This window comes from Chenopodium quinoa, unplaced genomic scaffold (assembly GCF_001683475.1).
Source record: "Chenopodium quinoa cultivar QQ74 unplaced genomic scaffold, ASM168347v1, whole genome shotgun sequence".
NCBI lineage: Eukaryota > Viridiplantae > Streptophyta > Magnoliopsida > Caryophyllales > Amaranthaceae > Chenopodium > Chenopodium quinoa.
In genome coordinates this window covers 7,025,151-7,040,018 of record NW_018743331.1, presented here as the reverse complement: position 1 = coordinate 7,040,018, position 14,868 = coordinate 7,025,151, and the positions used below count along the sequence as shown (strand labels likewise).

General features: G+C 36.7%; 1 protein-coding gene across 1 annotated transcript; it reads left to right on the top strand.

The window, feature by feature from the left end:
* The first annotated feature begins 5,738 nt into the window (after positions 1–5,738).
* LOC110737854 (B-box zinc finger protein 22-like) lies at positions 5,739–12,901 on the top strand. Its single transcript, XM_021918198.1, has 3 exons — positions 5,739–6,704; positions 8,264–8,776; positions 12,343–12,901. The coding sequence occupies exons 1-3, from the start codon at positions 6,522–6,524 to the stop codon at positions 12,577–12,579; spliced, it is 933 nt and encodes a 310-aa protein (XP_021773890.1). The 5' UTR covers positions 5,739–6,521; the 3' UTR covers positions 12,580–12,901.
* Positions 12,902–14,868: the final 1,967 nt, after the last annotated feature.

The following is a 14,868-nucleotide window of genomic DNA, read 5'->3' as shown; positions in this document are numbered from 1 at the left end:
CTATTTTCTTGCCTTTCTGGCGGACTCTGTCTGGGACGCCTTTCTTTTTCTGTCGCCTGTTTCTTGAACAGGCGCACTTTCCTTGACATTGTCAAGGTCTGTTTTTTCTCCACTTGACCCAGTGGCCTTAGCAGTGGGTTTGACATCCGAGAGATAGCACTCTCGGGCCATCCTCTGATCTCCCCTTAGGGAGCCGACTGTTCCATTGTCCCTTTCAAACTTAAGCAGCATAAGTGACGGGATTATAACAGCCTTGGCACTATTCAGGGTTGGGCGACCCAGAATCATGTTGTAGGCAGAGAGTTCCTCTACAACTAGGAATCGGACTACCATGTGTCGTCCTTCCCCTTTTTCGCCCAGGCGGACGGGTAGATCAACTCGTCCCAGTGGGTGGACGACTCCTCCTCCAAACCCTATTAAAGGGTGGGAGGCCGGATGTATGTAGTCCGTCTGATATTTCAGTTTTGACAGACATTTGCTGCTGATGAGATCTGAAGAGCTCCCAGTATCTATGAGGATTCGACCAACTCTCTGGTTGGCCACTTTACATTCAATAACGAGAGGGTCGTCATGCGGCCCCCTTATTCCTCCTAGATCCTCTTCAGTGATGACAATCTCAGGAAATGTATATTTGGACGGTCGTTCTTGGTGAACGGAATTTACATCTAACCGCCTTATATTATCTTTGTTGCCCCTAATAGTGGGGCCGCCTCCTGAGAAGCCGCCTGCAATGGTGTAGACGACTGCATCATCTGTATCGGAACTGTCGGCCTGTTGATTCTTTTTGGCCGACTGCTTTTTTGAGGAAGTATTCCCCGTAGATTTCTTGACATAAGTGTCAAGATCACCTTGATCAGCCAAGCGGTCTAGGTACCGCATGAGACTAATGCAGTCGTTGGTGTGATGACCAATGTCATCATGATAAGCACAGATTTTGTCTTGGTTCCGGTTGCTCGCAGAACCCTTCATGGGGAGCGGTTTCTCAATTGAGAGCCGTCCCTTTATTTCTTTTAGGATAAACTGGTTATCCTTGTTAAACACATACTTTGGGGAGTATGGTTTGAATTCCTTTTTCTTCTTGGCCGGCTGTTTAGAGGAATCAGCCGCCCAGACCCCTTTTCTTTTTTCATCTTTGTTGGACGACTGTTTCTGTCGTCCTTCTCTATTGTCGAACCTCTTCCCGTCCGACTGTTTCATTGTACACAGATCAGTCGCCTGTATATAGGCTTCTGCTTCAATCAAGGCCTCTTGAAGAGTCGCCACCCTTTTTCGAACTAAATCAAATTTGAAGGTAGACCCGTCTTTGAGACCTCTAAAAAAGTCAGTATAAGCTACCTCATCCGGTAACCCTTGAATCTGTATTCTCATCAGGTTGAACCGCCTGATGTAGGAACGAAGCCCCTCCTTTTCACCCTGCTGAATTGTTCCCAAATCAAGGGTCGTTTTCTTCGCAGGGATGTTCATTGCAAAGTTGGAGGCAAATAAGTAAGCAAGCGTCCTGAAACTGTTTACACAACCAGTCGGCAGGTTGCCGAACCATTGCTGTGCAATTCCCTTGAGAGTTGCTGGGAAACACTTGCACCAAGTGGGATCATCCAACCCTTGAAGGTACATCAGGTTGGTGAATGCCATCAGATGGTCTTCCGGGTTAGTAGTGCCATCATAGGCGCCTACTAAAACATTTTTTACTTTGGCCGGCTGAGCGGCTTCAGTAATTTCCTTGGAGAAGGCCGACGGCTGTTCACCAAGTCTAAGCAGCCGTAGCTGCCAGTCCATAGGTTGGACGTTTTTTGCTGCAGGTCCACCAAATGGAGGTGGCTGCATAAAATATTGTTGTTGCGGCACAAATGGTAAATTTGGTACCGCCTGCGCACTATGAAAGCCAGACTGACGGGAGGTGCCGCCTGACTGACTCTCATGGTACGACTGAGTTGGCCTCATCGAGGCATTTCGCAAACTGTCCTGAAAATTTGAAGTAGAAGCCGACTCTGATAATCGGTCACTCTTCTTCTGCTCTAGCAGGTGCCGAGCATCTGTGAACGTTTGCTTTGACCCGTCCGCCTGAATATGACGAACCGGTTTCCTATTTCCCGTAGGATAACGGAGTTTTGTGAAATCAAGAGCAGACGGCTCCCGCTTCTTAGATTTAGGATGGGGAGTCGCCTCTCGCCCTTGAACTGGCTTCCTCTTCAGTGAAGTGGAAGGTTTTTTGGCCGCCTGCTCTTTGACTGAAGCAGGCGGTTTTTTGTTGATCAACTCTTGGATCTCTCCCTTGAATCCCCTCATGAAGGTCATGAGTTCGTTCCTTGTGATGGGAGCAGACCCATCAGTCGGCTGTTGCCGAGCAAGCGGTGCGCCTGCTGGCTCGCTTCCTGTTTGAAGATACTCCCGTTCCCTTATTTCAGTATGACGGGTACGGCGGGCCCTTAGGGTCCCGTCTGGAGCTGTATGAGTTTCAACTTCAAATTCACTTTCGGTATCATGGTCCGACTGAACTTGAGGGTCGTCTAGGGGACGCCTCTCTTCTGGGGTCGGTACAGACTTGGATGCCATCTCTGAAGTACTCTCCCCACAGACGGCGCCAAATGTTTTGGGGTTTTCTGATGTCCTGCGGGAGAGCTACAATTCCGAGACTGGAACCGGACGCCTGTACCTGCAAAATAACGGAGACTCCTGAGAGCTCCGCCTCCAACGGTCAAGTTAGTACCTGATTAAGGAGTAATTAATACAGAAATTAAAGTAATAAGGTCTCTCTAGGTGAGAGTATTTAATGTAGGTAATCTGCTTTGCTAGCGAGATCAGCCGGTTATTAGTGTGTTCCGTAATGTTTCTCCTCCGTTCCGTTAATTATTCGGTCCCTTGATTAATGAGGATTAATCGAGTATTTATAGCCTGGGGAAGCGTGCAACTCTCTAGGTTTAAGGTAAACCTAGGGCCGATCGGGCTTCTAGACTGAAATGGGCCTTGATGGCCGGTTGTCCCATTTGGCATGGGTGGACACGTGGCGTGTCTTAAGTGGTCCGTGGAGGACGCGTGGCGGAACCTGGCTGGTCCACTTGTCAAACGGCGCTTGGTGGATAAAAATCCCCTAATCAGTCACATCTCAAAATGCGATCCATTCTACCATCCCGTTGAGATTTATGAGTTACTACTACCAAGCAAAATCCAGCTGCAATTGCAACCTGTTTTGCCCAATCAATCGCTTGTTGAGCTTCTTCGAATGGACCATCATGTCCAAATATCCCACTGTAATCATTTCCGTCTCTACCATAATCCTGCATCAATTATATATTATAATAAATACATTTAACGGATAATACATTTAATTTCTATATTTACACAGAATTAACACAAAAAAAAAACATAATTATGTATAATATTATTCATACACATACACATACAAATTTTAAACACAATCATTTATAAAAGTCACATAAACAATTAAATATTTTGGTATACATTAACACAAATCTACTCACTACATAAATAAAAACATTAAATTATTAAACATAATTTAAAAAAAACATCGTTTTGAATTTTCAATTTGAAATAAATTAAAAAAAAAATAAAAAAAAAACCATTTCCAATTTTTTTTAATACAATTTCGAATTGTCAAACTTAATTTTAAGAAAAAAACCTTTCTCAACAATCAAACTTAATTTTTAAAAAACCCATTTCGAATTTTCAAACTTAATTTAAAAAAATACCATTTCGAATTTTCAAACTTAATTTTAAAAAAAACCTATTTCGAATTTTCAAACTTAATTTTAAAAAAACCTATTTCGAATTTTTTAAAAAAATCATTTTCGATTTTTAAAAGAAAAATTAAAAAATAAAAAATAAAAAAAAAAACAACAACAAAATCAAAAAAGAAAAAAAGAAAAAGAAAAAGGGGTGGCGTCTGCCAGGGACTGGACTGGCGCTTGGCAGGGCCGCCTCAGCCAATGGACTAGCGCCTGGCCAGGACGCCTGTCTGGTGGTCTGGGCGTCTGGGCTGGACGCTGGTGTGGTGGTTCTGGCGTCTGGCTTGGACGTCCATGCTACGGTTAGGGCGTCCATCCTAGGCGCCGGAGCCACTGCTACGGTAAACCGTAAATTTTAACGATGACTTACCTCGTTTTCCGTCGACGACGACGTACCTCCGGCGTCCCCCGCATCTCCGGCCTGCCCTCCGGTCTCCCCTGGCGAGCCAGTACGGCTCCACATTTTTTAAATCGAGATTTGTTCAATTTTAGAAAATGGGCATAATTGTCATACCAAGTCATATTTGTGGGCTTTATATGGTAATTTGCGGGCGATGTTTAACAAATCCCCACTTATTTACCTATTATTTTATTTAAGTCAATTAAATTGTTTAAAATTATTTATAGGTTAAATTGTAACAATATTAATACGGAGGGAGTATGAGAACAGCGTAAGATCAAATTAGAACATTTAACAAAAAATATATAGAGGAATAACCTCCTTTTGGACCGCTGCAAAAAAAGATAAATGAAAAGAAAAAAAATCCTCAAAGTATTGTAGTTTTAATTGGCAAATGTAAAGTCATACAATGGATGGACAAAAGTAATTAAATCAATACTATTGTTTTAAAATAGGAAGTTGGAAGGACACTTGTCCTCTTTCTGTTTTTCCTGTTTTAAAATAATTTATTTTAATTACAAAAAAAAAAAAAAATCATACATCTCTTCCATCCCAATCCCGTAATCATGTCCATTCAAGAAAATATTAAAAACAAAAAAAAAAATCATACATCTCTTCCATCTCATTCTCCTAATCATGCCTATTCAAGAAAATATTTTTATTTTTTATTTTTTTTAAAAAAAAAATCATACATCTTTTCCATCCCAATCCCCTAATCATGCCTATTTCAGAAAATAATTTTTTCATCAAAAAAAATTATTAAAACAAATTTAGTGTTTTATCTCAAAAGAAGTTAATTGTTCATCAAAAACCCACCACTGAAAAACAGTAAATCCTTTTCTATTTCTATTTCCATTTCACTATATTTAAAGTTTCGCTTATGTATGATCAAAATTTGTTTTCCACATTTAAAAGAATTGCTATGTTTGATTTGCAGAAAGGTCATTGTGGACCAAATGACTAATAGTGAGTGAAGTTCAAATTGGGCTACAAATTCTCTTTTGGTAAGCATGTTTCTTCTATTTTATGTATATTGTAGAACAATGAATAAGAAAAATAAATTTGTCGAACAACATTTATAAATTGTAACTCTTATAGATGACAAATTGTTTAAATTTGACAGACTTTTAAGTGTATTGTATATTAAAAATGCTAACCTAATACTATTGTTATAATATTGCCTATTACTATAAGATTAGATAGTAATGTTTATATATTAAAAAATATATACTCCCTCGGCCCACAATTATCTGCAAGATTTGCCATAAATGGGTGCTCTTTATTATGTGCAACAAATTTTTTTCTTTGTAAATTTTAAAGAGTAAAAAGACCATCTTACCCTTACTTTTATTTTTAACTTTGTTTAACATCTTATAATTACACTTACTTACCAACTAATTACCACCTTACCCCAGCCACTTCGCCGCCCCGAGCACCAGAACCACCGCGACAAGACCCCAAATCGTCGCGCAATTCTCCAACCATCCCCTACCCCTTTCTGTCGCCACTAATCCACCACAACCAATAATCTGAGTTTGTGGATTTCGGTGGTTTGAGTTCGTAGGTTTCGTGGTGGGTTCCGATTCTAGATCTGGGTTTCGTGGGTTTGATGGTGGGTTTCGAAAGTCTGAGTTCGTGGGTTATGTTGGTTTGAGTTTCGTTGGTTACGGTGGTTTGAGTTTCGTGAGTTCGTGGGTTACGGTGATTTGGGTTTCGTGGGTTTGGTGGTGGGTTTCGATTCCAGATCTGGGGTCGTGGGTTTTGTGGTGGGTTCCGTTGTGGGTGCCGTCGTGGGTTTCGTAGTGGGTTGCGTAAGTGGTGGTTCTGCGTCCATGAGTGGTGGTTGTTCTCCAATGTTTAACTGTTTTATTTTTTTATTTTTTTTGGATTAATTATCCCTTCTCTCTCCTCTTAATTTTCAATAATCTTGTTTAAGATATTTTGCCTAAGAGTCCGCAAAAAGGACGTTTGGTGCAGATAATTGTGGGCGGAGAGAACATATATTAACCCATTATGTATAAAGTTGAGATCCTATATATTTTATTGATGTTTATTATTTTTTTTTAAAAAAATTACAATACAATAAACCGCCGTGCGATGCACGGATTAAAGAATAGTTGAATTTAAATACTATCCTTAAATTTACCACCAAAATATCTTTCCTCTTTAGAATTTTTTAATTATTCAAAACATCCTTTCCTTCCCATTCCATTTCTCCAAGTTTCGGTGCATTCACTGAACCCAACCAACACAGACACAAAAAAAAAATCAACAAAACTTCTTCATCACTCATTTTTTTCTGGTTTCCAGAATCTCTCTGTAACTCCACCATTTTATTTTCTCTCTCCTAGGGTTTTGCATAAATTGTTTAATCAAACATGAAAATTCAATGTAATGTCTGTGAGACGGCGGAGGCCACGGTGCTTTGCTGCGCCGATGAAGCCGCTTTGTGCCGTGATTGTGATGAGAAGGTTCATGCTGCTAATAAGCTTGCTAGCAAGCATCAGCGTGTTTCTTTGTCTAACTCTTCCTCTCACATGCCTAATTGCGATATTTGCCAGGTTTCTTTTTTCTTTCTCGGATTGATTTTTGTTGTTGTTCTTGTTATTTTTGATGATATGATTTGCTTTAATTATTGATTTCATTCTTTTTGATTTCTGCTAGTTAAATTTTTTTCGGTATCTTATTATGAATATTTCCCCCCAATTTTGAATTGGGTGGTGGAGAAAAATAGTAGTGCTGTAAATCAGGATAATTTATTCTCTATGTTCTTCCTGATAATTTTTGCAGTTACCAACGCAAATTTCAAATATAAATGTTTTTAATCAAGAAAAATTAGTATAAAAAATATGCATTGAGACGAACTTTTGGAGATCCCACATGATAATGTTTTATTTATTTATTTATTACTCCGGATCATATCTACGGATTAATATTTAGGCGAGGGTTAATAAAGTATGGTTTTGTAATCGCGTCCTTCTGTTCAGGAATAACAAATAGGGACAAAGGTAGTATGATTATATAGATAATTTTTGGATCATGTGTTAAGGTACAAAATGACCTAGGAAATTGCTTTATTCACAATCACATTTGTTTGTTATTTTAATCACATGAAGATATTTTTTTTTTTTGACAAAAAAGATGGTGTTACTATAACAAAAGTATCATTCTCTCCGTCCCTAAGTACTCAGGCCATATTTGATTAAGGGTCGTTTTTAAAATTGGATTGGTATACGATAATTATCCTTATAAATTTAAAAAACTTACATCTTTTTTGTGTCACAAGCGCACAATGTAGTTCGTAAGGATTTATTTATTTATTTATTTTTAAATTATTAAGGGTAACATGGACAAATTAGTTTTCCGGTTTAAATTTAGAAAGTTGAATGCTATTTCCAGACATTCCAAATAGAAATGTGGCCTATATTTAGGAACAGAAGGAATAGCTTTTATGGCAATTTTATTATGGTAATTGTTTTTGAATTGTGCAATATGTAGTTGATGTCAAAATATCCAAATAACACTAATATTGCAGCTCCATGTCTACTCAAACCATTTAAATTTGAGAAATATTGTTTTTGGTTTTTTTCTGAAGTACATTACTTTGAAAGGTAGGGATTAGATATTTAGAAGAATTATCATATTGTATTAAAAAAATCGGAAATGTTGATCAAATTTTGGATGTCAAATCTTTCATATTTGCTTCCAATATTAATATCAACTAGCAGCATCAATTTGATATTGATAATCAGTTGTAAATAATTTACACTTTATATAAATTTAATCAGCACTGTAATCTTAAATCAGCTCTGTGTTATGGGGATTATAAGAAGGAAGGCAATGTATGACATGACTTATGGATGATGTGATTAGTATATATATCAAGAGATGTATCAGTTTAAGGAAGGGATATTTGGATCTATGAAGTAAGACATCGTTGATGTCATGATGTGTACCTTAAGGGAGTCCAACCTTGGTAAATGTGATTCGCAAATATTTGGTTGCATCAGTATCAGGTCATATGGCCTTGTCGTTCGTATACTATTTTTGCCGTTTTTTTGTTCACTGCATTTCCCCTCTATACTTTATTTGTTATGATGCGGCGTGGAATGTATTGCAGGAAACAGTTGGCTACTTCTTTTGCCTTGAAGACCGAGCTTTACTTTGCAGGAAGTGTGATATTTCCATCCACACTGCAAATGCCTTTGTCTCAACCCATCAAAGATTTCTGTTAACTGGAGTAAAAGTGGGACTTGAGCCCACAGAACCTGGTTCTTCTTCTTCTGTAGGGAAAAGTCATTCTGGAGAGAAAGTCTCAGATGGTGAAAATCGTGCTACACTAAAGAGGAGTGCTCCTGCATCAACCACTAATGAATTTGCCAAAGCTGACCCTGTTCAAAGAGGAATTGAGGCAGTTATGCCTTTCAAGAGGAGCATGACAAAGCTGGTGGCCAGTGAATTTCCCAAAATTCAACCTGTCCAAAGTGGTGCTCTTGAGGACATAACTCAATCTAGAATGACTGTTGCCGGTGGTTCTGCTGCAGGAACCCTTCCTCAGTGGCCCATGGATGAATTTCTTGGACTGAATGACTTCCAATTAAATTATAGTTTCCCCGACAATGGATCATCAAAGGTATGCGTATAGTTACTTTCATCAAATATCATGCTTAACCCCATGTTTTGGCCTCTGCGGGCTCTGCCCCCTAAGAAGTTACAATGCAAGGTATCCATTGATCCGACGAATTAAAGAGTGTATTTATTTGGGGAGGGGTTGGGTGGATAAATAGTGATAATAATTATTTCAAGGTTGTGTTTCCTGGGTTTGTTGATGCTTGGTGTCATGTTTGATTATTATTTACAAGCGTAGTTTTCATCATTCTGAGCGAGTATTTGACATTCTGGTACTTGGGTTGTCACAAAGGTGTCCTTAGCTGGTGGTAGTGATTGAATCGATGACAAACTAATGACTAGACAATATGGTACAATTTCTGTCATACTCACGGTGTCACGGCAACGCTTAAGGTTTAAACAGTAGTGGACCTCCTGTTCTTTACTATATCTCTTCAACTTCTTAATAGACAAGACTATTCAATGGTAGGTCTCTCTCCCTCCCCCAGGAAGAAAGATGCTTTGTGAGAGTCCCTCCTTTGCAAGATCCCTTGGAAATGTCTTCAAATTTTTTGCCTCGTTCTCTTAAGACAACTACCTTTTGTCAAGTTACAAAACTTCCTTTAATGTGGCCAACATCTCCCCTGCTTTTAATTACCTTCCTTTCCAATTTTCAAATTCTTTTTCTATTTAAAACCCCCACACTGTTGCTTTATATCTCATGCTCAAAATCTATCATAATATAACATCCAAGCAACAAATTGATTATGGGGCTCACTATAGGTAAATTATCCCTTTCTTTAAGCTGTAATTACTAACCAATTTCTCATGTTAGGGATTTTTGATTACTGGGATTGATTACAAATAAGGTTTTTTAATTGGTGGCAACTGTCCAATACTCCATAAGAAGGCTTCAATTGGGGTAATTGTTCATTAATTTAGATATTGGTTTTTAAATCAGGGATTTTGGTTGATGAATATACTGAAGTAATCTATGTCGGAGAATGAGTAATAAAGTAAGAACTGAAGAACATTTGCAACAAAAAATCTCATTTACTATTCATTTCCAAACAATCACCTAGCACATCAAGTACTTTTATAGGCTCATAAAAATATACTACGTACTGCATTATTAAAATTAAGCACCATGACTAGAATGCAGAAATAGCCCAGTAATTCATAAACAGCTGGCAATAATCATGTCCCTATAAGGACCATTACTTTCATCTCACTCTACTGCAAAAAATGTTAAAACTATGAAGCACTTCTCTTTTATATGTCATGCACTTCTGACCACTTGCACAGTTTTGTTGATGCACATTATCACCTAGCATCATATCTTTGGAGCACTTCTCTCCATGCTTGATTCACTTTCTATATCTTCATTTTTTTTTATCCAACCTCACTTTCCATGGTGGTTTTGCTCTTCATTTATTTGATAGGTCATTGTCTCCTCATTTATTTCATCATTGTGTTTGTTCTTGATTGTCCGCAAACCTGAGAGGATGGATAATAAAATACGAAGTTAAGAACATTTGCTACAAAATAACTTTGTTACTATTCATTTTCAAATAATTACATTTATAAGCTCATACAAGTATACAACATACTTCATTACTAAAAATAAGCATTATAACTAGATTGTGGAATAGCCTACTAACTCAATAACGTCCACTAATGCACATTAACAATACTCATAAATTATCATGTCCCGATAATTAAGGTTCATTATCAGACGGGTCAAGTCCTTGGTCTGCTCTATCTTGCCTACCAAGATTTCCAACAAGCAACGCCCCACATTCCAAAAGTTCCAGAAAACTGAGGGAGGGAAAAGGATTAATGATTCGCAGGATAGAAATTGAGTATAAGATTGGAAAGGAGGAGAGAGAGAGAGAGAGAGAAAGATTGATGATGATCATAGGAGAGTAATTGAGTATTAGACAGGATTTACTGTTACAAAAATCAGACGTGCAGTCCTTTTGATGATTGTTTGTTATTGTTTTGTTTCTCTTAAGGTGTTGTTTGGTTGCACATTAAAAATGGCGGAATTGAAAATTCCCATGAATTTGGAAATAAGGGGCTTGTTTGGTAGACCATAAAAAGTGGAGAATGTGGGAAGGGTAAAATCATGGAAATTTCCAATTCTCGCAAAACATGGGAATTTAATTACGAAGGTCCCCCTTGGTAACTCAAAATTCCCATGATTTGTAAATACCCATATATCAACCAAACAAGTTTAGTTAATTCCTAGGAAGTTTGATATGGGATTTTAATTCCCATGAAATACAAATGCCCATAGGAAATTAATTCCTTTGTTAACCAAACAATACCTTAAATAATTCGAATCTTCCTTCATATGGCCACAACATAAATGTTTTCAGTCCTTGGCTGTGCAGACCATTAATCCACATCCATTTGTTTGAGTTCCGTCAATTGATGATATTGAGCTCCCTCCATCATCAACATTTCTGAAACTCTGTTATCTTAGGCCATTAAAGGAGAAAAGTAAATTCCTGATTCAAACCTCAATGAGCAAGTTGCATTTAACTGGAAACCTTTCTTAAACTCTGGCTTTGTTAGCAAGCTTCTTGGCCAAGATCAACTGTACAAAGAATCTGGTCAAACAGGTACTACATTCTTAAGAGCTACTTCAGGAAAATTCCCTCTCAGTTTTACACAGCTTAGATAAAGAAATTACTATACTTCAACACCGAAGACCAAGTTTTCTCTGTGTTAATAACTTATCTACCTGTATTGATATGTCCTTTTCCCTGGGTTCTTGCCCCGAGACATCTGTTGAGCCAATATTGCTGTGTAATACGATAGCCATGGACCTGCCATGTTAAAAGAAATTTTTGAGGACTAGGTGATGTAACCAAAACCTGTATATGAAACATTAATGTATAAAGATACAAATCAAAAAATTCAGGCCACCTGATACATTGGCTAACACGCATTGTTATGGGCAGGCTCTTTTAATTACGATTGCTCCCAAAATTGGGAAGCATTTCTTTCAACTTTAATGAATTTGGCCCTGATAATTTATCTTATGCAACTTTCTTGGTATGTAAACCATGGCTTGATTTGGTCTCTTTGCATTCCAGCCTGAGACTTCTGTTGAGCCAATGTTGCTGTCTAATATGATAGCTATGGACCTGCCATATATAAAGAATTTTTTTAGGACTAAGAGATACACTCATAACCTATATTTTAAACCTTATTATATATAGACACAAATCATACCATTCAGGGCACCTGACACATTGGCTAACAGCATAACACACATTATTATGGGTAACTAAAGCTCTTTTAAATTTTACAATTGCTCTGATATCTGTAAGAAAGCCCTCCAACTTTGAAGAATTTGGCCTGATAAGTTATCTTACGTAACTTTATTGGTAGTAAATCTTTCTTAGGCCTTCTGGCATATCTGATATAGGCTCTACACTTCTGCATACATTAGTTTTGGTATTCTTGGACTATTGCTGGAGGTTTATCTATGTTCTGTCTGACTTGTACTCTCAAATTGGTAAGTCTTTTTACTCTTCACTCCCTTGTTCATTCATCATAATCTTTTCTAATTTTTTACAGGCTGATAGTGGCAAGCTCGGAGAGTCCGACTCTTCAATCCTAAGGTCCATAGAAGATGATTTGGATAGCGATGATCGGTTGGGCCAGGTTCCAGATGTTTCTTGGACAGTGCCCCAGGTGCCATCACCACCCACCGCATCAGGACTGTATTGGCCCAAAACGTCTCAGCACATGGTTGACAATGCTGTGTTTGTGCCCGATATATGCTGGCCACAGGGGCCAAATTACTTCCAGTAAACGCCGTGAAGGTAAAAATGCAGTGCTAGCCAACCTATTTAGGTTTATACTATTTAAATCTAGCAGGTCGACCTAGTGGTTTAGGTATCAACATAGTTTAGTGTAATATTCTCGTGGTGTACTCAAATGTACTAGGGATTTGTTAATATTTCAAAAATGTCTGACAATGGTTGGGACTTCACAATATAATGTATCTTTATAACTTATTCATAAGGGGGAAAAAATACAATAGAATCTGTATTTGAAGTGGAAGAAGCAAATAGGCCACAAGACTGGAAAGACCTGTTAATATTGTGAGAACAATTTTATTTTTTTGCTTTAAGGTTTTTTTTTTTTTTTTTTTTTTTTTTTTTTGTTGTTCATTTATTTTTTTGCTTTTAAGTTTTTTTTTTGTTTTTTTTTTGAACAAATTTTGCTTTAAGTCTATCTGCTTAATTAATTTTTATTTATTTATTTTAGAAATTGCTACATCTATTATTTGATTATCTTAATAAATAGGTTAATGCTCATTCAATGCACGGATTTGTTCTTCAATATATTTCCAACTAGATTAGTATTTGTGTGATGTACGAATGCACGATAGTAATAATTTTTTTCCCATAATTAATTATGATATAATATAAAAATAAGGCAACTTATGTGGAATAAACAAATGTAATGCATATAGAAAAATAAAATAATAAGGCAACATATATAAAAACTACAATTGAGAAAAAAAAAATATAATATTTGATTAGTTGTGTTGAAAATATTTTAAAGTAGTGTATATACATTATATTACATTAATTATGCATATTATTCCCAATAAAACTATACAATCTAGTGACTATATGACTAAAAACTTATTTATAAATGTCTTTTAGTAAACATGAAAATATTAATCAAACAACGAAAATATTTTAGGTAAATGTTTATGGAAGAATATAATAAAAAACACGAAATAAAAAGAAATACATTTTATGTACAGATATTATATAATATTTGGAATAATATTATTATAGTTATGTTATACAAATATTCCAAAAATAAAAGATTATTATTTGATAAAAGGGGAGGGGGAGTTTTGGAGGGAAAAAACAGTACCATGAAATGACACGTGTCAATCCTGGTGTTTGTTTTAGTATTATGTTATTGATTGAGATTGGTGCAAGTCTCTGTTGCCAGACAGAGACCTTAAAAAACCAAAAATTATTACGTAAAGTTGTATATTATTAAAATCAAAACATTTTGTGTGAGACTGGACTCACAGTGAGTCCAACCCTCAGCAACAAAAGCCCAGTAACAATTGTAAAAAGGCACGGGTAGAGGTGATCAAAGTTAGCCCAACCCGATTTTGGGCAGAATTTTTTGGCCAGAAATCGAGTTGGGTCCGGCCCGGCCCGAAAATTTATTTTTTTTTGGCCCGATTTGGGAATGCGTTTTTATGCATATTTAGTTGATTTTTTAGGCCCGGCCCGAAAGCCTGCACGGCTTAACCATTTTGGGCACAAAAATTTCGGCCCAAAACTTGACCCGGTCCGGCCCAATAAGCGGGCACAATTTTTTAACTTCGGCCCGACCCGAACCCGACCCCGTCCGCCTAATGATCACCTCTAATCATGGGCTAATAACCCGATCTAGGCCAGCGAGAACTCAAAACATGCAAAATGCATGTTATAAACTAGTGCAAAAATGCAATAATTGAGGCGTCGTTTTTCATCAACTTCCGAAAAAGAAATTTAAAAGCTTGTGAAATTGTCATTAATGGAGGAACCAAACAAGTTGATGATCATCAACGAAGAATCGAACTCACCTATTGAATCAATTTTGAGTTCAATTACGCCAGGTGCGAATTGTTATATTTATTACGATAAATTTCATACGAATTCAATTTTCCATTTCATTTAAAGTATAAAAAAGCATGAATTATTAATTTTGATAAAATTTTGAAGCAAATTTAATATCATAGAGTATTGGATTATAACTATAAATTCTGATAAAATTTCATGTAAAATCAGTTTTAGATTGCATTTCAAATAGGAAAATGTAGAAAATGCAGAAATTATAAATTTTGATTCATGCAAATTTAATTTCGTAGCGCATTAATTTCATACAAATGCAGAATTTAAATTAGAAAACGCATAAAATGCAGAAATTATAAATTTTGATTCTTGCAAATTTAATCTTGTATTGCATTTAATTTCAATTACGAAAATGCAGAAATAATAAATTATTCATGCAAATTTAATTTCGTATCGTATTTTATCAAATTCAAATGCAGCAAGTAAAATAGTAACACAATGATGATGA

Coding starts and splice junctions, on each gene's coding strand:
- LOC110737854 (XM_021918198.1), top strand. CDS start 6,522: ATGAAAATTCAATGTAATGTCTGTGAGACGGCGGAGGCCACGGTGCTT. Junction 6,705..8,263: donor CTAATTGCGATATTTGCCAG/GTTTCTTTTTTC, acceptor AATGTATTGCAG/GAAACAGTTGGCTACTTCTT. Junction 8,777..12,342: donor CCGACAATGGATCATCAAAG/GTATGCGTATAG, acceptor AATTTTTTACAG/GCTGATAGTGGCAAGCTCGG.